General features: G+C 44.9%; 2 protein-coding genes across 10 annotated transcripts in view; one reads left to right on the top strand and one right to left on the bottom strand.

Annotated features, from left to right (window-relative positions):
• Window positions 1-18,594, top strand: part of myo6b (myosin VIb) — a 27,208-nt gene extending 8,614 nt beyond the window's left edge. For 2 of the 6 annotated variants that reach the window (XM_017418876.3, XM_037977916.1), the window contains exons 10-34: window positions 924-1,004; window positions 1,397-1,405; window positions 1,888-2,068; window positions 2,618-2,762; window positions 3,764-3,921; window positions 4,300-4,391; window positions 4,833-4,905; window positions 6,698-6,825; window positions 7,571-7,666; window positions 7,895-8,065; window positions 8,770-8,808; window positions 8,963-9,056; window positions 9,151-9,281; window positions 9,466-9,543; window positions 9,633-9,762; window positions 10,446-10,536; window positions 10,676-10,826; window positions 12,140-12,348; window positions 12,469-12,547; window positions 13,147-13,307; window positions 13,395-13,457; window positions 15,909-16,012; window positions 17,047-17,181; window positions 17,277-17,495; window positions 17,706-18,594. In XM_017418876.3, the coding sequence (XP_017274365.1) occupies window positions 924-1,004; window positions 1,397-1,405; window positions 1,888-2,068; window positions 2,618-2,762; window positions 3,764-3,921; window positions 4,300-4,391; window positions 4,833-4,905; window positions 6,698-6,825; window positions 7,571-7,666; window positions 7,895-8,065; window positions 8,770-8,808; window positions 8,963-9,056; window positions 9,151-9,281; window positions 9,466-9,543; window positions 9,633-9,762; window positions 10,446-10,536; window positions 10,676-10,826; window positions 12,140-12,348; window positions 12,469-12,547; window positions 13,147-13,307; window positions 13,395-13,457; window positions 15,909-16,012; window positions 17,047-17,181; window positions 17,277-17,495; window positions 17,706-17,905 (3,018 nt within the window). In that variant the 3' untranslated portion in view covers window positions 17,906-18,594. Of the gene's footprint in view, window positions 1-923; window positions 1,005-1,396; window positions 1,406-1,887; window positions 2,069-2,617; window positions 2,763-3,763; window positions 3,922-4,299; window positions 4,392-4,832; window positions 4,906-6,697; window positions 6,826-7,570; window positions 7,667-7,894; window positions 8,066-8,769; window positions 8,809-8,962; window positions 9,057-9,150; window positions 9,282-9,465; window positions 9,544-9,632; window positions 9,763-10,445; window positions 10,537-10,675; window positions 10,827-12,139; window positions 12,349-12,468; window positions 12,548-13,146; window positions 13,308-13,394; window positions 13,458-15,908; window positions 16,072-17,046; window positions 17,182-17,276; window positions 17,496-17,705 lie in introns of those variants that run through there. The other 4 variants (XR_005233665.1, XM_037977917.1, XM_025006247.1 and 1 more) reach the window with 4 other exon arrangements.
• Window positions 18,595-19,257: 663 nt separating this feature from the next.
• impg1b (interphotoreceptor matrix proteoglycan 1b) overlaps window positions 19,258-21,058 on the bottom strand; it is a 21,404-nt gene continuing 19,603 nt past the window's right edge. For 3 of the 4 annotated variants that reach the window (XM_017414163.2, XM_017414154.3, XM_017414173.3), the window contains 3 exons: window positions 20,759-20,948; window positions 20,409-20,492; window positions 19,258-19,559 (listed from right to left, as the gene is read on the bottom strand). In XM_017414163.2, the coding sequence (XP_017269652.1) occupies window positions 19,476-19,559; window positions 20,409-20,492; window positions 20,759-20,948 (358 nt within the window). In that variant the 3' untranslated portion in view covers window positions 19,258-19,475. The remainder of the gene's footprint in view (window positions 19,560-20,408; window positions 20,493-20,758; window positions 20,949-21,058) is intronic. The other variant, XM_017414182.3, reaches the window with a different exon arrangement.

The following is a 21,058-nucleotide window of genomic DNA, read 5'->3' as shown; positions in this document are numbered from 1 at the left end:
GTACCCTGTAAGTACCAGGTGTGTACCCTGTAAGTACCAGGTGTGTACCCTGTAAGTACCAGGTATGTACCCTGTAAGTACCAGGTGTGTACCCTGTAAGTACCAGGTGTGTACCCTGTAAGTACCAGGTATGTACCCTGTAAGTACCAAGTATGTGCCCTGTAAGTACCAGGTATGTACCCTGTAAGTACCAAGTATGTGCCCTGTAAATACCAGGTATGTACTCTGCAAGTACCAGTCATTTATCTAATAAGTTCCATATACGTACCCAATAAGTACCAGGTACTTACTCAATAAATTCCCAGCATGTGCCCAATAAGTACTACGTATGCACTGCGTAAGTACCAGCTCTGTTGTGTATTGTTACTAATAGTTTAAGTTTTTTTTTATTAAAGTTAAACTGAAATCTGAACCTCCCTTGTCTTTTTTTAATCTAACAGACATTTGGATCTTTTCTTAACTTGTTTGTAGGTACTTTCTGACTTTTTACAAGAACTACTGAGCTATTAGTTGGTAGTTCAATGAAGCCCTAACAGATCTCCCTTCCACCGATTTCAAATTATAAGCTCCTATTGACTGAAATTAAGGTTCCCCATTTCAGAATATTTCATGATTGATTTCAGTCTTTTGCCTTCAATTATCAACTCCTCAGAGACAAAATCAGCATTAACTTCTCAACCCAGAGCTTTATTTTCCTCTAAATGCTCCACAAGACAGCGAACACCAGAAGAACAAACCCACGAGGCTTCGCTGACATTAATAGAAATGTTGTTCTATGCACTTTGACAAGTCATCTGTGGAGCACAACCGGAGAACAGTAGAATAAATCATTCAGCAGTGAAAACATTAACTTCCCCAGAAGATTCGCCACCAAGAGTGAATTAAATGGAGCAAAATAATGAATATATGTTTCTCTTTTTCAGTACCTGAACCGAGGCTGCACCAGATACTTTGCCAGTAAAGAGTCTGATAAACAAATACTGCAGAGCCGCAAGAGTTCTGAGGTAATCTCTCCCTCTGTCCTGGTTTATTTGTCTTATCCAGCGCTGCACAGGGGTATTTTACTCTGGGCGTCAGCGCGGATGCCAACATTTATACAGCCTATCTTTCGTGTTAAGAGCTAAAATGAAACAGGGTTTTATAATGTGATGTTCCTCTGCAATTTTGTGCTCGCAGCAGTAAACTAAGAGGCACTAAATTACGAATATAAGTCGGTTATCTATTAATTTCAAAAGCTGTTTAATATGCCTCCTGTCATTTGTCCTTACATGTATAATTTTAGTAGTTTAATGATGGGATTTCTGTGAAGTTGTAAGTATAAATCTGTGTAACTTTTATGTTGCTAACTGGCATTTTGTCTGTATCTGTCTGTTCTACATTTTTTGGTATTGTCCAGGACAATAAGGTGATATTTCTCTTCTCTTCTGGGTTTTATGCTCTCTAATATTCCTTCTATTTTTATTTTTATTTTTTTCCCCCTCAGCTTAATGCTCCGCTTTGTTTGAGCTCCTGTTTGTAGAGCAAACAGGAAATGAGCGCACGCTTCCTCTTTCTCCGCATTTGCATGCCGCGTTGTTTGGTTAGTTAAGAGTGCTCGATTTGTTCAGCTGGTTTCAGTCATTCAAAGCGGGTGCTGCGTCATCCAAAAACGTGGACATTTGTATACAAATCTCGCCGCTGGTGGAGGGGCGTTTGATTGTGAAAGGTTTTGCTTTTTCAGGAAACCTCTGGTGGCTTTAAACGTCACGGTTCAGTTCACATCAAATCAAGACAATTAAACAGAATCAATCGAATCACGGCGTTTGAGTAAACGGTTTGATTTGAACTGAATTAGTAAAATCTCTCTCTCGTTGGAGGTTGTAATTGCCGTGTGTGTGTTTTTTGCAGCACCAAAAAGCGGGTGCGCTGAAAGACCCCCTCCTGGACGACCAGGGAGACTTCAACAGGATGTGCGTGGCCATGAAGAAGATCGGCCTGAACGACACGGAGAAACTGGACCTTTTCAGGGTCGTCGCCGGAGTTCTGCATCTGGGCAACATTGACTTTGAGGAAACGGGCAGCTCTTCGGGTGAGACAGAAGCTGTATTTACAAATACTTTTTTAAAAAAAACTACAAAGTTCTTTTTTTTTTCAAGCAAATAATAAATATATATGTATTGCCTGAGAATTCTAAGTTGTAAAACATTTCTGTGGCTCGAGAATCGTCATTAAATATACTACTGTGAAGAGCAGAGCCGTGTCCTTGGGTGTCGCCACAGTTATGGCTAAGGAGGTGATAAAAACGCACTTGTTTCCTGGCAACGATGGGCTCTTGTTCTCTTTATTTTCCTAGGTTTTTCTGTTTTCCTGCTTTGTCTCTCATCAAGGTCTCTGTGGAGAAAGTAAGACAGCTTCAAACTCAACTTTAGAGGCAGTTTTCAACCTTGACTGCAGTGAAATAAAACAGACCTTTAGTCACACATTCCTCACGGGACTGCCCTCAGTTGGTTGAGTCAAAACGCCGTTATCAGAGGGGTTTTGTGTGGAAAAGTTTCCTGCGTGGATACAACGTCTTGTTTGTGGCTTGCCTGTTGTGTTTAAAGATACATGTAGCTGTTTTTTTGTTTGTTTGTTTCAGGTGGTTGTATCATAAAGAACCAGTCAAACCAAACTCTGGAGTACTGTGCTGATTTGTTGGGCCTGGACCAGGACGACCTGCGCGTCAGCCTCACAACCAGAGTCATGCTCACAACAGCAGGGGGCGCCAAAGGCACAGTCATCAAGTAAGAGCCACAGCAACGAGTTTCAAACATCCAAGTCATTGCAGAGTGGTAAACACAGAGCTGATTTTACTGAAATCATTAAAGGCAGTTTGTTAACAGCAGATTGAACATTTAAATTAGGTTTGAGTTAAATAATACGTGCACATTAGGTAGGAAAGTATTTCACAGCGGAGCTGAGCTCGACTGGTGGTTTTAAGCAGGTTAAAGAAAGGAGAATGTGATATCGACACAGCTTTTGTGTACTTTGACGGCGATGCGGCGGTTGAGCGATGTGGCCACGTTTGGTCGATTAATATTTTAAAGGAGCCAGATGCTAGCCTGGCCTGGAAGTGTTTCCTCCACATTAATAATGCAGCCTGCGTCTGAAGAGGCCGAGGAGCGTGGCTGCAGTACAGTGAAGTCCGGGCGTCTGGGGAGCAGGTGGAGTGAGCGGGGAGCCTTTTGTTACTAAGATCCAGACGACACAGCTCCACCCCTGGGAGGCGGCGGGAGACGACACAGACTTCTAAACTTGTCTGAATATGAGACGTCGCAGCGGATTAAAAAGCCTGTCGCTGTGATTATTCGTAAAGGACCGTGTGTGCTTAAGTTCTGTTGAACTTCTGAAGTCGAGAAATCCTTTCAGCATAGGTGGACCACTTCTGTCTAATGAAGAAGAAACTCGTGGGGCGAAGTGAAACAGAAACACGGTCATTTTAAATTCAGTTTCTTTCCAGCTGGAGCAGCCGAGCTGAACTCTTGGCCAATGGAGAGGTGCTCTTTTGTCAAATTATTCAGCCTCTTCAAATAACTTCAACATGAATGGTGTCAGAGTGCCTGGTAGGCTTGGATTTTAGTTTTAATGTCCTCTCCTTGACTGAGAAACCCTGGGATCTTGGACAGATATTTGATGCCACAATAAAAACGGGGTTGATTGGAAAAAGTACGAGAGGAGCACGTCCCAGTTATGAACTTTCTCTCACCGCCCCACTTTGTGTGTGTGTGTGTGTGTCCCTCCCCAGGGTGCCTCTAAAGGTGGAGCAAGCGAACAATGCCCGCGATGCCCTGGCCAAGGCGGTGTACAGCCGCCTCTTCGATCATGTGGTCAAACGAGTAAACCAGTGTTTCCCTTTCCAGGCCTCCACAAACTTCATCGGCGTGTTGGACATTGCTGGGTTTGGTAACAAAAATGCACTTCCTCTTGGCCGTTGTCTGGAAGTTTTTAAAGCGATTTTACATTCTGTAGCATAAAAAGCTGAATTATGCTTCTTGTAACTTCCTAAATTGACTGCTTTTTGCTTCCATCTGGATGTCGTTTTTACGTCGCTATGTTCAAAATTAAGATTCCTGTCTGTGCATTCATTTAGACACCCCGACGCATATAAACACTTCATTACCGGGCCTCTTGCTTGAGAAATCATTTCCCCATTGCCATAATTAAAACGGGCTCAGCAAAAAAAAAAAATAATAATTTTTTTCATTTGGAAAATTAATTGAAACTCATGTTCTCTCTTTTTTTTCTCTCTCTCTTTGCTTCTTCTATTTCTTCTTTTCTAAGAATATTTCGAGCACAACAGCTTCGAGCAGTTCTGCATCAATTACTGCAACGAGAAACTGCAGCAGTTCTTCAACGAGCGCATCCTCAAGGAGGTGAGTGAGCAGCCCGTGGGTTAATGCGATTCGATGTGCTTTACCTCTTTTCATTCCTGGGAAACCTGCCACACGGAGTCACAGATGAGCCAAACTCACTGACTCTTTCATGAGCGAGGCGGGGATGGTTGGCTAAGCTTTCCTGTCGTCTCCCTTTGTCTTTTTCCTCTCTTATATTTTCTCCTGCGTGCTGTCTCATTAGAATGTTAATTTCTCATGGGACACCATGAGCCTTGTTTTTTTGTTTTTTTTTCTCTCTCCTGTGATCTTTTAACATTATTCTTTTCCAAGGTCTGTAATTAATACGCCACAATTCGTGTTTGAGCCTCTTTCTAGTTATCCAAATGTTCCGGTTTGATGTTTTTTTGAATAAGTTTAAAAAAAAAAAACACTTTTTTTTTTAATTAATAAATTTAGTTGGTTTTTTTTTTTACATTTCAGGAGCAAGAGCTTTATCAAAAAGAAGGGCTGGGAGTGAATGAAGTGCATTATGTTGATAACCAGGACTGCATAGGTAAGCCTCTGCATCAGCTTATCTCGACACGGCACTTTTGAGCGCTTCGCCGCTCCTACGTGCACGCAGTCACCTTATTGGAAATGTCCTTCTGAAGCTGATAAGACGGCAGACTTGACCTGGTTTCAAATGACCAAGAACCAGAGCTACAAGCTCTATTGCCCCTTTTCCACCGGCTCTAAAGGTCCCGGCTCAACACTACTCGGCTTGCTTTGCGCGCGTTTCCACCAGCATTTTTTTGAGGCCGGTCCCTGCGTCTTTCGTCCCTGCTTCGGAGTAGGGCCAGCCGGGGCGGCCCTGCTTTCATGGGTGACGCAAGCTTAGCTCCTGTTCACTCATTGGTCGTGGGTGTGACCAGATGCAAGCATAAAGAGCGAACGGTAGGACTATAAACAACAGCGTTAGCTTACCCTGCAACGTTTCTGCCGTCTGTCCCCCAGCTGAAGGCGCTGTAAAGCCTGAAATCTCCGACGGATAACAGCTGTCCTACTCTGCGCAACAATCGCGGCATCCAGAGCATTTCTTCCACTGCGCCTCTCTTCCTGAAGTCTCAGGAGAAGTCCCCATAAGTTTAAAAAAACGTATTAACTTCCACAATGACGAAACTGAAACCCCCACAAATGACGCCAAGTATCAGTAACGCACACTGTGTGTTTCCCTGCTTTAACACCTAGTTTTGACTGGGTGATCAGCAGGCTTCTGCACAACTTTAAGACCTGCTGAAGAGCAGGAAATCCTTTAAAACATGCAGGATAGAGGCCCTCCAGGACCAGGATTGGGGGACTCCTGCTCTGTGAGTCACTAGTGCCTGAGAGGATTCTTGTAAATGAAAACATTTGAGAGCTTACGCTGCAAAATGTGAGAATGGGGGCGCCAGAATCGAAACACCACATGTCTCCGAGGTGGGTTCAAGAAAGATATTCGCTCGCCGGTGCTCGTTTGGGAAATTCTTCTGAGCTTCCACGTCAGAGCACCAAAAAACACACCTGGTGAGAGGACAAACATACTGATTTCTTCTTATTATTCTCAAAGCCGGGGTCTCTGTGCGTCCGAGGGCAGCGAGTTCAACGAGTATTTGTGGGGTTTGTGGCCTCTTTTGTATAATGAGAAGCCGGAGAAATGATGCCCCTTGTTTTGGGTTGCGTCTGTCCTCGAATGAATGCTGGAATTAATGAGATGAAGTAGTCCATGTATCAAGGTCAAGCAGTTTGATTTGTATTTCAAAGGTTGCGATTATTCAGGTGTGAGGCTAACTGACAGCGCTGAATAACATTTATGACTTGCAAATGACTGTTTGGGATGGCCATTAATTCACTCATCAATCTTCAGGATTTATGCGCAGGTGCTTGTTCATGGAGATTTTTATTTTTATTTTTTTTTTCCCTCTGAGGTCCTTGGTCATCGCACTATTTTCTAAACGGCGTGTCGCATGAATAATTCAGATGTGTGTCCAAATGAGCATCCAGATGAGCGCGTTTTCTACTTTTTTTTTTTTTAAATATTCAAATTCAAAAGCATAAACGGTGGATATTTCCGATAAAACTCACATTTCCAGACAGAACGTTTAGTAATTCAGTTGTTTCGCTGCTTTCGTAATGGTTTCCGCTCGATAAATAAACTCACTGTGAGGAATGATGTTTCTAAAATGTCCGCAAGCATTTGAGACTCGTGAATTACAGGAAAAAGTTTGGATGTTTTTTCAGCTTTTTGCAAGAGCTTAGATGCTTTACTAGACCCCCTTAGAGCTAGACCTGAACACTGAAACTGATAATCGAATGAGCGACTTTTCCAGATCTCGTGGAGGCAAAGCTGGTGGGCGTCCTGGACATCCTGGATGAAGAGAACCGCCTCCCTCAGCCCAGCGACCAGCACTTTGCGTTGGCCGTTCACGGCAAACATAAAGACCACTTCAGACTGACGGTCAGACCCTCTCCTCTCCTAGTTTTACTCTCTCCTTCCCGTGCTTTGTCTCCAGTTCTCTGGCATTGTTCTGCCTCTTTGTGCTCTCGGCTCTTTTGTCAGAGCAGGGAAATGTAAGTCCACCTCTGTTTTGTCACTAGGAACGTTGTTACTTTCAGGCAGTTTTTGGGAATCGACTCACGGGCCCCGCTCCCTCCCCCTGCTGCTCTCTTTGTCTTTATTGTTGGACCCTCCGCCTGCTTATCTGCAAACATGAAATCCTTTTAAGAATTTAACCCTGACACTCATTCAGGCTGAAGTTTAGAAGTAACCGGCTGCAGCCATGCTATTGTCATCTCCGCTGAAGGCTTTTCTGTGCATTTAATAGGGTGAAAAAGGAATGTCTGAATGAATGTTTCTGCTTTACAGGTTCCGCTGCTTCTTCACAAGGTCGTTTGTCACGGTTCTTCTTGCTGATGATGAATCTAATTGAGCTTAAACTTTTGTTATAGTCTATTCTGAAAAATGATCGACGTTTGGAGCCTTCCACGAGTGTTGTTCTTGAAGAATGCGGCATTGAGAAATATCTCAAAAAACAGATCAAATACACTTTTTTATGAGCAGAAATGACCTTGAACAAACTTTTACAGGAATGTGTGTATTCATTAGATCATGTAGGCACAACTACGAAGTTTAATTCTGCAGACATCCTGTTCAAATTCAGTTTATTTAAAAAAAAAAAAACATGTTTCTTTTGCACACTCAGGTTCCCAGAAAGTCGAAGTTGGCCATTCACAGGAACCTTCGGGACGACGAAGGCTTTATAATCAGGCACTTCGCAGGAGCCGTCTGTTATGAAACGGTAATTCTTAACATAAATCTTGTAATGTTTTGCCAGATGGCTTCGCACAATCCATTATTAGAATATTTCCTACCCAAGTATTTTTAGCCACTGAATATTTTTCCATCATATCAGCCCTTTGTCGGATTATTTATCCCCGTAGAAATGCGACTACAGCTGCAGAAGTTTGATGGATGCTGACAGACTGCCGATGCATAAATGTATGGGAACGCATGTGTGTGTTGACAGATCAGGTTCGTGGAGAAGAATAATGATGCCCTCCACATGTCATTGGAGAGTTTAGTGTGCGAATCAAAAGACAAATTTGTGCGGGAGCTGTTTGAGAACTCCAACACCTCCAAGGACTCCAAACAGAAGGCGGGGAAGCTCAGCTTCATCAGCGTTGGGAACAAATTCAAGGTCAGGGTGGAAGATTTTTACACTTCTTCAACAACATAACAGTCCTCACAACTAATTAAATTATAACTGTTGTAGACATCTTTTCTCACCCCTGTGAGTGTAGACTCTTAGGTGTCATTTTAGATCTTATAAGCCTTTGAATTTTGAGAAATATAAAGCAGAGTTGTAGTAAAACTTGGTGCTGCAAATTAAAAATGATACAATGCATGATTTATATTGTTTGTTTCTTTTTTTCTTACTTTATTTTGATTTGCTGACTGAGTCTTTTTGAGCTTTCTTTCAGCCTGGCACAAACAGAGCTAACTTTGACCTTTTCGATCCCCTGTGTGACTTTTCTCCTTCCTGTTTTCCAGCCTCCCCGCTTATTCTGTGCTCCTCTCTTAGACTTCCTCCAGTCTCTCCCCTTTTCCTCTGAGAAATTCTTCCTTGGTGGATAAATCTGGATAAAGTCTGCTTGAGGTATAAAAGCAGGGAGTTTGATCACAAGAGAAGAAAAAAAAACTAAACTAAAGGAACAAAAACTAAGACTTTCAGACTTTCTCACAGATTTAAGTGTAGCAAAAGTAAGTTTTTTTTTTTAGTTAATTGTGAGCTCTGAACTCTGTTTGGTCTCTAACCTCTCTTGTTGCACTTGTTTGAACCTCGCCGGTCTTGGCTGCCTCTTTCCAAACAAATAATTAAACAGTTTCTCCTTTTCTGCTCAGACACAGCTCAACCTGCTGCTGGAGAAACTCCGCAGCACTGTGAGTAAAACAGTTTATTTTTACAGCAACATAAAGTACGCTCTTATATTATTACATCACGTGTGTGTTTTTGAATTAAAGCCAGGTAGATGGTCTGGGCTGACGGCGAAGCAGCATCATGACTCAGACCTCAGACTGTTCTTTGTGTGCGCAGGGCTCAAGTTTCATCCGCTGCGTCAAACCCAATCTAAAGATGGTGAGCCACCAGTTCGAAGGAGCCCTGATTCTCTCGCAGCTGCAGTGTTCAGGTAGGAGCAGAACAACGAGCTCGACACGCGGCGGAGGCTTCTCGTGAAGCGAGTAGTTTTTTTAGGATGCCGTGTCCCTGTTCGTCTTGATTAGGAATGGTGTCGGTGTTGGACCTGATGCAGGGCGGGTTCCCCTCCAGGGCCCCCTTCCATGAGCTCTACAACATGTACAAAGCGTACATGCCCGACAAACTCACCCGGCTGAACCCTCGACTCTTCTGCAAGGTGGGCCTACAGAACCAGCTGGAGGGATCCTGTGTGCTGTCAGTCTGCTTATATAAAACCTAATTAGTTGGGTTTTTTTTGTTCAGACCTAAATTAACAAACAGATATTTGAATGGCTTTAATTCTAACCATCTAAGCAATACTGCTGTGCTCCGAAATGCGGTTTTTCTTTCCCCTTCCACAGGCTCTGTTCAAAGCACTGGGCTTAAATGATAACGATTTCAAGTTTGGATTGACCAGAGTGTTCTTCCGCCCAGGAAAGGTAAAAGATCGGTGTTGTCTGTCAATACGCATTAACATATCTCCCTTAATTAAAAAAAAGTAATAGATGGATTTGTGTGTGTGTGTCAGTTTGCTGAGTTCGACCAGATCATGAAGTCGGACCCAGAGCACCTGGCAGAGCTGCTGCAGAAGGTCAACAAGTGGCTGCTGTGCAGCCGCTGGAAGAAGGTCCAGTGGTGCTGCCTGTCGGTCATCAAACGTGGGTTCACTTCGTCGCACTCACACAAAAGAGCACCAAGCAGCTGAAGCGGCCTTAAAACTACCTCTTTGTAGAACAGAAATCTTTAGTGCTTCCTAAATGAAAGAATTCCCCACTTTGTGGGCTTTGTAAAAATTGACTTTAAGTTAAACTTCCTTTTTATGTTTCGAGCACTCCCCCTCTGTTATTGTTCCACTCCTTGCCACCAGGCCTGGGGCAGGTTTTTCACACTGACACTTTTACTACTTTTCATTTCCTTTCGATTATTGAAAGAAGCAGCCTCTGGCTGTAAGGAATAGCGCTCCAGAAGCACATCCTTGTTGCTCTCAGTGCCAAGTTATCAATTTCTGCCATTCCACAAAGTGCAAACGGGCTGTGGTATATTTGTATATAGGCATCAAATGAAATTACATTTCAGCTGGAACTGAGCACAGCCTCTGGTGCTGGTCATTTATTCTTTCTGTCCTATTATTTCAACACCCTGCCTTTATTAGGGCTGTTTCATTTGTATGAGTGAGTGTGAATGCTATGTTCAATTTTAATCTTAAAAAGGAAACTATGTCCATGTAATACCCCAGAGAGCAGAATTTATATGCTCCTTATAATGAAAATAAATTACAAAGCAAGTCTCAGGACTGTAAGTATTTTTGTACGCTCTTTTTTTTCTTTCTCCCCAACTACAGTGAGGAATAAAATGAGTTACAGAGCTGTGGCCTGCATTAAGATTCAAAAGACTGTCCGCATGTGGTTGTGTAAGAAGAAGCATAAGCCTCGGTGAGTGTCCCCCTTTTTTCTTTTCTTTTTTTAAGAATTCATTTCCTCTGCTCTCTTTCAGTCAAAGATTGATTTCACGCTGACACGAGCGACTTGTTAGTTTAACGTTGTCACTGAGCGTCGTTCTGTTCGGCCGCAGGATCGACGGCATGGTGAAAGTCCAAAAACTGAAGAAGCACATGGAGCGCCTGAACGAGGTGGTGAACGTGCTGAAGGAAGGGAAGCAGGAAATGGCCAAACAGGTTCAGGAGCTGGCCACCGCCATAGATGCTCTGTTAGCGAAAATAAGGGTGAGGCACGACTTTTTTTTAAAATATAGAGCTTTTTAAATTCTGTCAATTCCAAGCTTTATTTTGCAGTTTTTCCAACCGTTCACTCTTAGCATCTGTGTTTATTGAGCATTTTGTGGATTTATTCAGCGAAGACTTTTATTCGAAGCCTCTTTTCGTCACATTTATTAGTTTACTTCTGTATAAACGTCAATCCCAGCCTCCTCACTGTCGAGGAGGACCTTATCCTTGTATTATACAGGATAAGGTCCTCTATAACACGCGGATAAAACACTTTCCCCAGCGCTCTGTGTCCTTCATCTTTGCTTTTTTATTACAGAATCAATATTTCCAGCGACCGTAGGATAAGAAGAGCTTGATGAAGGCGACTCCTCTCCCCTCCAGTAATTTAATTTACTGTAGCCGTTTTGCCGGATTATCAGTCGAACTTGTTTAGGGAAAAGCCAGGCCTCCCAGTGCAATATGCACCCATCTTATTGGACCCTCTAGGTTCGGCAGCTCGTCATTACTCGCCATCTAGATTCGGCGCACGGGATTCCCCAGTTGGGTTGATGCCGTTTTCTTTTGTACGCTGCAGTTTTTCTTCATGCAATCAGCTAATTTAATTTGGGGCTTCATCTGTATTCTGATTGACACCGAGGAACCAGTGGCTCCTGCCTCCCTTTTTTATTTTATTTATTTTTTTGTTTGTTTTTCTCCTCCATCCCCAACAGCCATTTCCAGTGTTAAACTGTTAGCATCCCTCCCGTCAACACATATGACAGTCTGATTGTTCCCAAATTGCTCCTGGCGGTGGTGTGAATAATGCATGAGACGCCGTCAGCTGTCATTCAGCCCTCTGTACGTCGGGGGACAAGACCTTGTTATCTCCCCTCCCCATGTCACTGAGACTCACCCTAATAAACCCTCGCAGCACTATGACCTTTCCTCCCCTTGCTTGTGTCTTGACAAGTACATGGAGAATTCACCCTTGTGGCTGCGAAGTGCAAGTGGCAGACACGCTGTCAGTCAGCGGGTTACTTGTTGCCACATGGGAAGGTAGTGGGAAAAAAAATGTGTTCAGTCTGCAACCCGATCATTTCCACTTTCCTGACTGGCACTCAGCGCGAGACAGTTTTCTTCTGCCAAACTTAGAACCATACAGTAGCATCCTGTAAGCGTTTGAGCCATTTTTATTGTAAATAAACACCTTGTACGTTCTCAAAACCACCTGTGGCTTTGAACGCCCCACAGGCCTGCGGTCAAATATATGACAGTTGCGTAAAAGTTGTGTAATTCCCTCGTTTACATTTGCGACCACAATCTGCCACCAGGCCACGGTGATGACCTGGAAGGAGATCGACACGGAGTACCAGAGGCTGGTGAAACGCTCCGAGCAGCTGCTCTCCTCCATCAAGAAGAAGAAGCAGGAGGAGGAGGAGACGGAGCGTCTGAAACGCATCGAGGACGAGATGGAGAAGGAGAGGCAGAGGAGGGAGAAGGAGGAGCAGCGGCGCAGGCAGGAGGAGGACGACAGGAAACTGTAAGTGGCGACCGCGATGACGGGAGCAGATACGTTCGTAGAGGAGCGACAGTGACTCGGAAGTTTCGAGGCTTCACAAAAAAAAAAAACACGTTTCCTTTTTCCGTTTCCCAATTTTAGCAAAGCAGAGATGGAGCTGAAGAGGAAGCAGGAGGAGGAGGAAAGAAAAAAGAGAAAGGAGGAAGAGAAGGTTATTCAGGTGTGGACTTCCTACTTCCTGTTCTGTGATGTTCTTAACCCCACCCCCCCGTTTGACCTGAAGTTACTTTCTTCCTCTCTTCATTTGCTTCAGGAGGGTTAAAAGATGTGAAAAAACACCTGATAAATTTCACACATCTGTCAGTACCCCATAGATTTATACGTTTTAAAACAAATTATTTGTTTTCTTTACTTCCAGCTCACAAATACACAACAAACTGATCTATTTTATTTATTACAGCCACTGAGTTTAATAAATTCATGTAAAAAAAAAAAATTATAAAGTCTGAATGTGGAACAGCTGGTAGGTTTAAGTACTATTTCTCATTTTCATACAGTCATTAATCTAAAACAAAAAACTTCCATCTGACTATTATTGATTCTTTACTCGTCGCCCAGCTATGTTCAGATAAATAATTACTAAAGCTCTGTTAGCTGCTCAAAACACTTGTTTATTTCAGCCTAATTAGACTTTGCTGAGCTCTCGTTGTTGTGAAATCTCTGGCACGTGGGTTAGTATTAGTAAAGTGACAGGAGTGTGGTTTATGTGCATCATATAGAATGGGATCAAGCGTGTCCTGTGTGTGTGTGTGTTCACAGGCTGAGCTGGAGAAGCAGATGGCCCTGGAGCGTGAGGAAGAGGCCCAGCATGCTGCGGTGTTGGAGCAGGAGAGAAGAGACCGGGAGCTAGCCATGAGAATCGCGCAGAGTGATGCGGAGCTTATCAGCGAGGAGGGCCAGGGGGACCCGGCGCTGCGCAGGTACGGCGCCATGCAGCTGTGCGTTAGTAACGCGGACCCGGCCTTGACCTCAGCATGCCAAATGTGTCTGACTCTCTCCTGTTGCAGTGTTCTCTACAGCGATGACTCTTTCTCACATCTTCCTATCTCCTCATCCTCGGCCAGAGCCATGTAAGAAACGAAAGAAAGAAAGTGGAACTAACGCCAGCCGTAGACATTCGTTTAGCTCCTCGCACTCTTAGGCCCTGTCCACACGGGAACGACGTTTTGCGAATATGCACAGAGTTTGTTTTTATTTTTTTTTGTGTCCACACAGAAACGACGTCTTAGGAGCCCCTAAATGGTGTTCTTTGAAACTGGGTTCCAGAGTAACCTCGACCATCGTGTTCCTGTGTGGACAGCCTATAAACAACCTTTTGAAAACTATGACATCATCAGCCCACCTCTTATCTAACCTACAACGCCAAGCGTGACAGGATAGTTTTAAATAATTAACACAATTCAGCCGTCTGTCTGGATCTGAAATCCGTGTATTTGGGCAGACTCGACCCCCTCAGTCAACGCCGGTCTGCACTGGAACAGCGCCACCAACAGACCCGGCACAGTAACAACAGCGTTTGGGTCGGTTTCTGGGTTTCTATGTGGATGAAAACATTTCTAGAAACTGCGCCACGTTTACAAAAAAAATATTGTTTCGGAAAGACGGCGTTCCCATGTGGACGGGGCTATAATCCCTTTTCTAGTCCCAAATCCACCAGTCGCTTGAAGTAGATCCAAGATTATATTGGTAATTTCATTCCAGCATCACAGCTACGAATTACTAATCTTAAGAAATGTCTGTAAAATGGGGCAGCAAGGACGGCACACTGGTTGACAGGTTGGTGTAAAGGATGGAAAAAATTTTTTAAACCCGTAGATATCTTAATTACGTATGTTATCACTCAGTTTTTACTCTAATCTGTCTGATTTGTAGATTTACATCAACACAGCTGGTTGCTGTCTGTCTCAGGAAGGGGGGGGGGGGTGGCACGTAGCCATTATTTTTCTTTTTTAGTTTGCAAATAAGAAAGTCAAATTCGAATCAGCCAACACCACCTGTCTTTGTCTTACTGCTGGGAGTGGAAACATGTTAAGTTAAAAATAAAAATAAAAAAATGGGGTGAAAACACAGGTTTACACCTCCACTTCAGGAAAATGAAGAATATATCTGTCACTTTAAGTTTAAAACGTTACACCGAACCATAAACTTGAGCCGGATGAAAACATGAATCCAACCATGACTGTGTTTCTGCAGCATTTTGTTTTCTTTTCTTTTCCAATTAAACATTTACATCATAAATTATGTCAACTCTTTGTTAACCTCCAGCCTCATCTAAAGATCCGTGTTGAATCATTTCCTCACAGCTCTTATTCTGGACACATTAGAAGGACACATTCTTTTCTACACTGTTGTCGCTCCGTATGCTGCGTTTGCTTTATTTGTTACATAACGTAGCCAGACAACGGTTGACTCAGCCCTGCAGGTTCTTCTTCTGTTTCCTGTCAGTAGCAGGTACTACCGTGTGAGTGATCCTTTTTTTTTTTTTGCCTAAACCGAGCGGTGGTGTGATGGTTGCCGCAAGACTGACTCCTTCTCACCTGTGAGCGTAAAACGTCAGCATCTCTGCAGCAAGAACGAAGTGTCACACACAGAGGAGTATGTTTGTTTTGGTCCCGGGAGACACACGACCTTCCTCGCGCACGCAGGCCGCAAAACATATGACGGAACCCGCGCCGCGTAGGTTTGATATTCGCTCTGAGGAACTGTGCTCGGAGCCAGTCACCCGGTGGCCAACGTCGCTGGCGTTGTGGCTAAAAGACATCCAAGGAGATCTCACATCTCTCCTTTTCTCCAGCCAGCCTTTTGCCTTTTACCCACTGCCAGAAGCACTTCCACTTCTTCCTGCAACAAATTTAAAGCTTTTTTTTTTCATCCCACGCTGGCACTCGACGATCCTGAATCGGTTTGATCCTTCCCGTCAGTGAGACATCTATATGACAATGCAACGATTCGTAGATCAGCCGCCCCTTAATCCAGAGCCACTAACGCTGACTGTAATTAGAGAAGGCAAATCCTTTGTTGCCATTATGGGATTAGCAGCTTCAGCTCAGCGGGGAGGCTGGAAACATGAGATCAGAGCTCAGCAACAATCTGACAGGTGGATAAAACTGCACCCACTGCTGGTAATTTGTTTTTTTTTTATAGAAAAGATCTGCGGATTAGGATCTTAATTTAAACATTATTAATCCCAGTAGCAGTAAAGCAACAACATCTCATTTGTTTGCCTCTTAAACACAATATAACCTCACTGTAGGCTTAAACTGATAATAATAATAATAATAATAATAATAATAATAATAATAATAATAATACAGGGTAATTTGCATGAAGGTCTGTTTCATTTGTTGTGTCACTTATGGGCTTTTTTTCTTCATCTGAGACTGAACTGAATTAATTAGAAGCCTTTTATTATTTACTTGTGGCAACTAACGCCTCCCCGAAAAGTGAAGCTTGATTCATATTCAGCGCGAAGAGCGGCGCGCCTCACCCGTCTGTTTACCCGTCTCTGCTCCCACCTGCAGGGGTCCTCAGGTGCAGGCGACCAAAGCTGCCGCCGGCGTGAAGAAGTACGACCTGAGCAAGTGGAAGTACGCCGAGCTGCGGGACGTCATCAACACTTCCTGCGGTGAGAAAACTCCCCGACCCCCGTCGCAGCTCAAGCCGAGCCGACGTAGGCGCAGAGAGGTGTCAGTGACACTCATGATTAACTTCTTTTTGTTTGTTTGTTTCGTTGTTGTTTTGTCACTGCTTCAGCCCAAAATGCTCCTGTTTCTGCCTCCCCCGCCCCCTTTTTCTGGTACCTGAGTTCACTCGGCGTCACGAGCGAGTCTTTTCATCAGCGCGTCGTTTCGTTCGAGCTGCTGAAAGGCTTCGGCTTCAGCTGTCCAGAGTGTGAACTTGCCAGGGGAAAAAAAAAAAGAAAGAAAGAAAGAAAATGATCAAAGGCGCAACGTGAGGATGTTTCCACTTCTGCCATGGCTCACTGCCTCGAGTCTTCGGGGGTGGAGAGAGGAAATTATTAGCATTATGAAAGATGGCTAACATTTGCTTCTTCTCAGTCAGCATGAAAGGCTGGCGACCGTCATCTGGCCCACGTTTGGATGCCTCTTTTAATTTCGCTGCACTCCGAGTCAGATTGAGGCCTTGCAGGGACATCTGGAGCATTGGTGGAAAGCGTCAGCTCTGATAGGGCAGGAGCACTTTCACCAACACGCCGTGTTCCTCGAGCTTTTCACCGGATCCGATCCAACACATATTGTTTATCTGTCCTCATTTAGGAGGTTTTTGAGACTAGTCAAGTTACAAATTAACATATTTCTTTTTTAGTTGTTGTTGTTCTTAGTGGGTGTTTTTTTTAATGGAATGTGGGAAACATGGAGTTAGGAGTACACCTGTTTCTGAGACGGTTAATGGATCTTGTAGCGCCGAGACGACCAGCAGAGAAACCAGCTCGGTGTGAGAACGGCTGCGAACGACTAATCTGACGCTCGGCAAGGAACCCAAAAAGGTCCCTTCACCTCAAATGTTGGAGACTTTGTGCCGCCGCCGAGCAACGCCAAATCTTCCTCCGTTTTTTTTCCAAATTCCGTGACGTGTAAGATGGAGGTCCGAGGTCGTCTTTGAAAGCAGGAAGTGAATCTTTTTTTCTTCCTGTCACAGACATCGATCTGCTGGCAGCCTGCAGAGAGGAGTTCCACCGCCGTCTGAAGGTGTACCACGCGTGGAAGTCCAAGAACAAGAAGCGGGACGACGACAGCAGCTACCAGAGAGCGCCGAAATCCATCACCGACTACGGTCAGTAAAGGGCGATATTCTTCGTGACGTTCTGTCACTCTGAGCCATCGCCACCTTTCCTTACGAATCTGTCTCTCTGACGATCCACTCCGCAGCGGAGCAGAACCCGGCGCCGCCAGCCGCAGCCCAGCATCACGAGGTGGCGATGAACCGCCAGCAGCGTTACTTTCGCATCCCCTTCATCCGGCCCGCCGACCAGTACAAGGACCCCCAGAACAAAAAGAAGGGCTGGTGGTACGCCCACTTCGACGGGCCGTGGATTGCCCGGCAGATGGAGCTCCACCCAGACAAACAGCCCATCGTTTTGGTCGCAGGTGATGTCATCAGCTTCCTGTTTGTCTTCTTACAACAAAGACGTTATTATTCTGTTTATATCGGAACAAATCTGAATTTGAAAGCAGATTTTTAGCAATTTTAATTTTTTTTCCTTTTTTTGTTTGGTTATTATTTTCCCCCCTCTCGGAGGAGAAACTGTGCCGTCGGTAAAACCCCCTCGCCGTTGCCCTTTCGCCCTCTTTTTCCAGGCAAGGACGACATGGAGATGTGCGAGCTGAGCCTGGAGGAGACGGGCCTGACCAGGAAGAGGGGGGCCGAGATCCTGCCGCGGCAGTTCGAGGAGATCTGGGAGCGCTGCGACGGGATTCAGTACCTGAAGAAGGCCATCGAGAACAAGCAGGCCCGCCCGACGTACGCCACCGCCATGCTGCAGAGTCTGCTGAAGTGAGGCGTGGCGTGGCGGCGCCCTGGCACCGAGACGGGGCCGCAGGCAGGAGCACGGAAAACATCTCAGCATTTACCTGGTTGCTGTTTACGTCTGGCTTTTTTCAACCTTTTTTATTTTTATTTTGCAGTGTGCGTAGCGTTAGCAGTCTGACCCGATTCCCCCACCCCCTCACAGAGAGGCCTTAATCTGCGTTACCGCTGCACCACAGAGGTCTTAATTGGTTCGTTCTTTCGAGCTAGTTGGCGAGAACAGCGACCAATTCCAGCAGAGCGTTTCATTAGCGTGCGACTGTCTTGTGATGCCATAAAAACTCCAGCTTTGTGGGTTTTGGGAACGTAAAGAGTCCCCCGGAGCGTTGGCCTTCCTCGCGTGGATTCAGACACGGACGCAACAAAAAAAAAAACCGATATAGAAACTCCAGAAAGTCTTTGAAATCATCATCTGATAAGTTTTTGGGTTTTTTTGTATCGTCGCTCGTTTGACGTGACGGAGGGGAACGTTTTCACGCGTGCAGTTTTGTGGGTGTGAGCTTGTTTTTGTGTGTTCGTTTTGTGCGTTTATTTAATGGAGCTAAACACCTGAGTCCTGCTCTGCTCCTTTCATTTACTAAGAAAAAAATAAACATCCCGACTCTATAACATCTTTCAACTATTATGGCCTTTGCTCTGAAAATAAACCTGTTCCTGTGACGTGCCTGACTGCTTGTTCTTATTTTAGATCTCTTTAAACCCTGTAGGTGTCCTGACAGGTGTGCAGGTAACAGGATCTAATACTACTAATAATAAATTAAAGATTAAAAAGTGTTAAAAGTACCACTGAGTGAGGCCTTAACTTTGTTTCTGCTTGTGGTTCAATAAAAGCAGCGGATGATGCAGAAATGGCTGATGCATTCTGGGTAAAATGGATCCTTTTCTCATAAAAAGTAAAATAATTGTAAAAAAAAATACATTTATGGGCTTTTTTTGGCACAGTTGTCTACTAATAGGTGAAGGAAATTTAAAAAAGGTGATCGTATATTTGTTCGTGGAACTCGAGATTTAACTGTACAGATGTGTGAGAAGCTAGAACCCAGCAGTGAGCCATAAGATTATGACCACTGGACCTGGATCGTCTTGTTTCGGTTTTTCCTTCTTCTCCACGTCGGCTGAGAACATCTGACTTCACAGACGGTCACCGTTTTTTTTTTTTTTTTGTCATGTTGGGTGGAGAAGGAGGCCAACCCGGAGCGCAGACTCATCTTTCAATAAAAAAAGAAGATCATCAAAAACAAAACGCCCTCCGTTTTGTTTCCTCTCTCCGTTCAAAGAGGAAAGTCAAGTCTGCTGTGAGTTCAAACACTTTTATTTGTTTCGCTGCAAATGGAAAATATAGATATTTATATAAAAATAGGTCTCAGGGGACAAGTGATTGGCGGTGAAACAGGAACAGGACACGACGGGGGTCAAAGAGCGGCTTTAAAGTCAGACAGATTCTGAAACACGTGAACGCCTCGCCGCGAGGAATCAACCTTCGCCGAACTCCTGGAATAAATAAGACCTCCGGCTTCGGCTCCCGTCGGCTCGGCGGGTTTTCAGACCACCGTCACCTCCAGACACTCGTTGTCCGACGCCCTCAGAAAGCAACACGTCCGGTACTCGTTAGGCAGTCGCCACGTCTGGAGGAGGAGGGGGGACAAAAAGTGACAAATAATTCCTCTTTTTTACCATTATCGTGCATGAGGACATGTCAGAAACCAGGAATGATCAGGACTAGTTTGGGTCCACGCGTGTTAAGAGCTGATTTTTCAGGCAGCAAAGCCAAACTGAGTGCATGCTTTTTTTTTTTAGCCTGTTAGCAAAATATCTTGTGAACCAGAGCGCAGACTTTGATGAAACTCTCAGAGAATAGTCGTTGAGTTTATATTTACAACTGATTCACTTTCGGAGTCAATGCGATTAAAGATGGCCGCCGCACCTAAGCAACCTTAGCACGCACAAAAATGGCTCCAACTCAGCTCGTTTTACAGATATTGAGCTCAAATTTTGGCGTGGTAGTAGTTGAGGGTTATTCCCAGCAGATATGCTGAGCGCTAACTGGAGGCACAGCATCCGCTTTGAAAACTAAGCCAGTAAGCTGTGTTTGTCTGTTAGCAAAATATCACACAAACCACTGGATGGATTGTAATGAAACTTTTACACAGACGTCGTTGGATACACCTCTATGACTGATTAACTTTCTGAGTCAACCCGATTCAATATGGCCGCCACAGCCAACTGAAAGGAACACAGAAATGGCTGCAACTCGGTCCGTTTTACAGATATTCAACTCAAATTTGGCATGGTAGTAGCTGAGAGTCGTTCACAACACATACTCGGAGCGGTAACAAATCTTGCGAGATCTCACAACGTCCCATGAGATCACGCGTGACACTGTTTACAAGGTTTGACCAAAATGGGTCACAATGCTGGGCCTTTATTATTATTATTATTGCTAGATTTGGAACAGGGCAGGGTCTGCTCCTTACCTCGCTGTGTGGCATGCTGTGATGAAAATCCACCATTTCGGACACTAGCTTTTCTGATCTGGTTGTGTAGAGCTGTCTGGGGATCTGCGGAGACAGAGAGGAGACGTGTGTCCAACATGTCCTTCCGGGGGAACTTCGCTCAAATGCAAAATGAAGCGGAGGCCTGAGAAGAGCCTGCTCCAGGAGAATTTGCTAGAACCTACGAAGCAGAACCAGAGCTGTGCGCTTTAAAGAGCCCGAGTGTGACCCGCCGGGGACGGGGAGGAGGAAAGAGGACAGACAGCGGGAGCAAGTGGAACGTTAGTCGCTGGGCTTCGGGCGCCGAGCCGGGTGGGGTTAGTTCGGAGCACCTCGATACTCAGCCGGATGTTCTCGATGGAGGTGAAGCGCTCCTGCTCGGACTGCTGGGACTGGGACGAGGCCGAGCTGGAGGGACACGGCGGCCGCGCCGACGCCTGCGTTAGGACGCCGCCGTCGTCGCTCTCAAACATGGGGTTCTCCCTCAGAGTGTTCTCGAAGGCGTACGGCGCGAGGGTGTGCCTGAGGGGAGGGATGGAGGGGAGGCGAGGAGGAGCAAAACATCAAGGGGAACTCCTGATGAACGACCAAACGGGGTTATACAAAACGAGGACGGGTGGGACAGGGTGGGA

Source organism: Kryptolebias marmoratus, linkage group LG10 (genome assembly GCF_001649575.2).
Source record: "Kryptolebias marmoratus isolate JLee-2015 linkage group LG10, ASM164957v2, whole genome shotgun sequence".
In the NCBI taxonomy this organism is placed as follows: Eukaryota; Metazoa; Chordata; class Actinopteri; order Cyprinodontiformes; family Rivulidae; genus Kryptolebias; species Kryptolebias marmoratus.
This window is presented reverse-complemented; position numbering and strand designations above follow the sequence as displayed.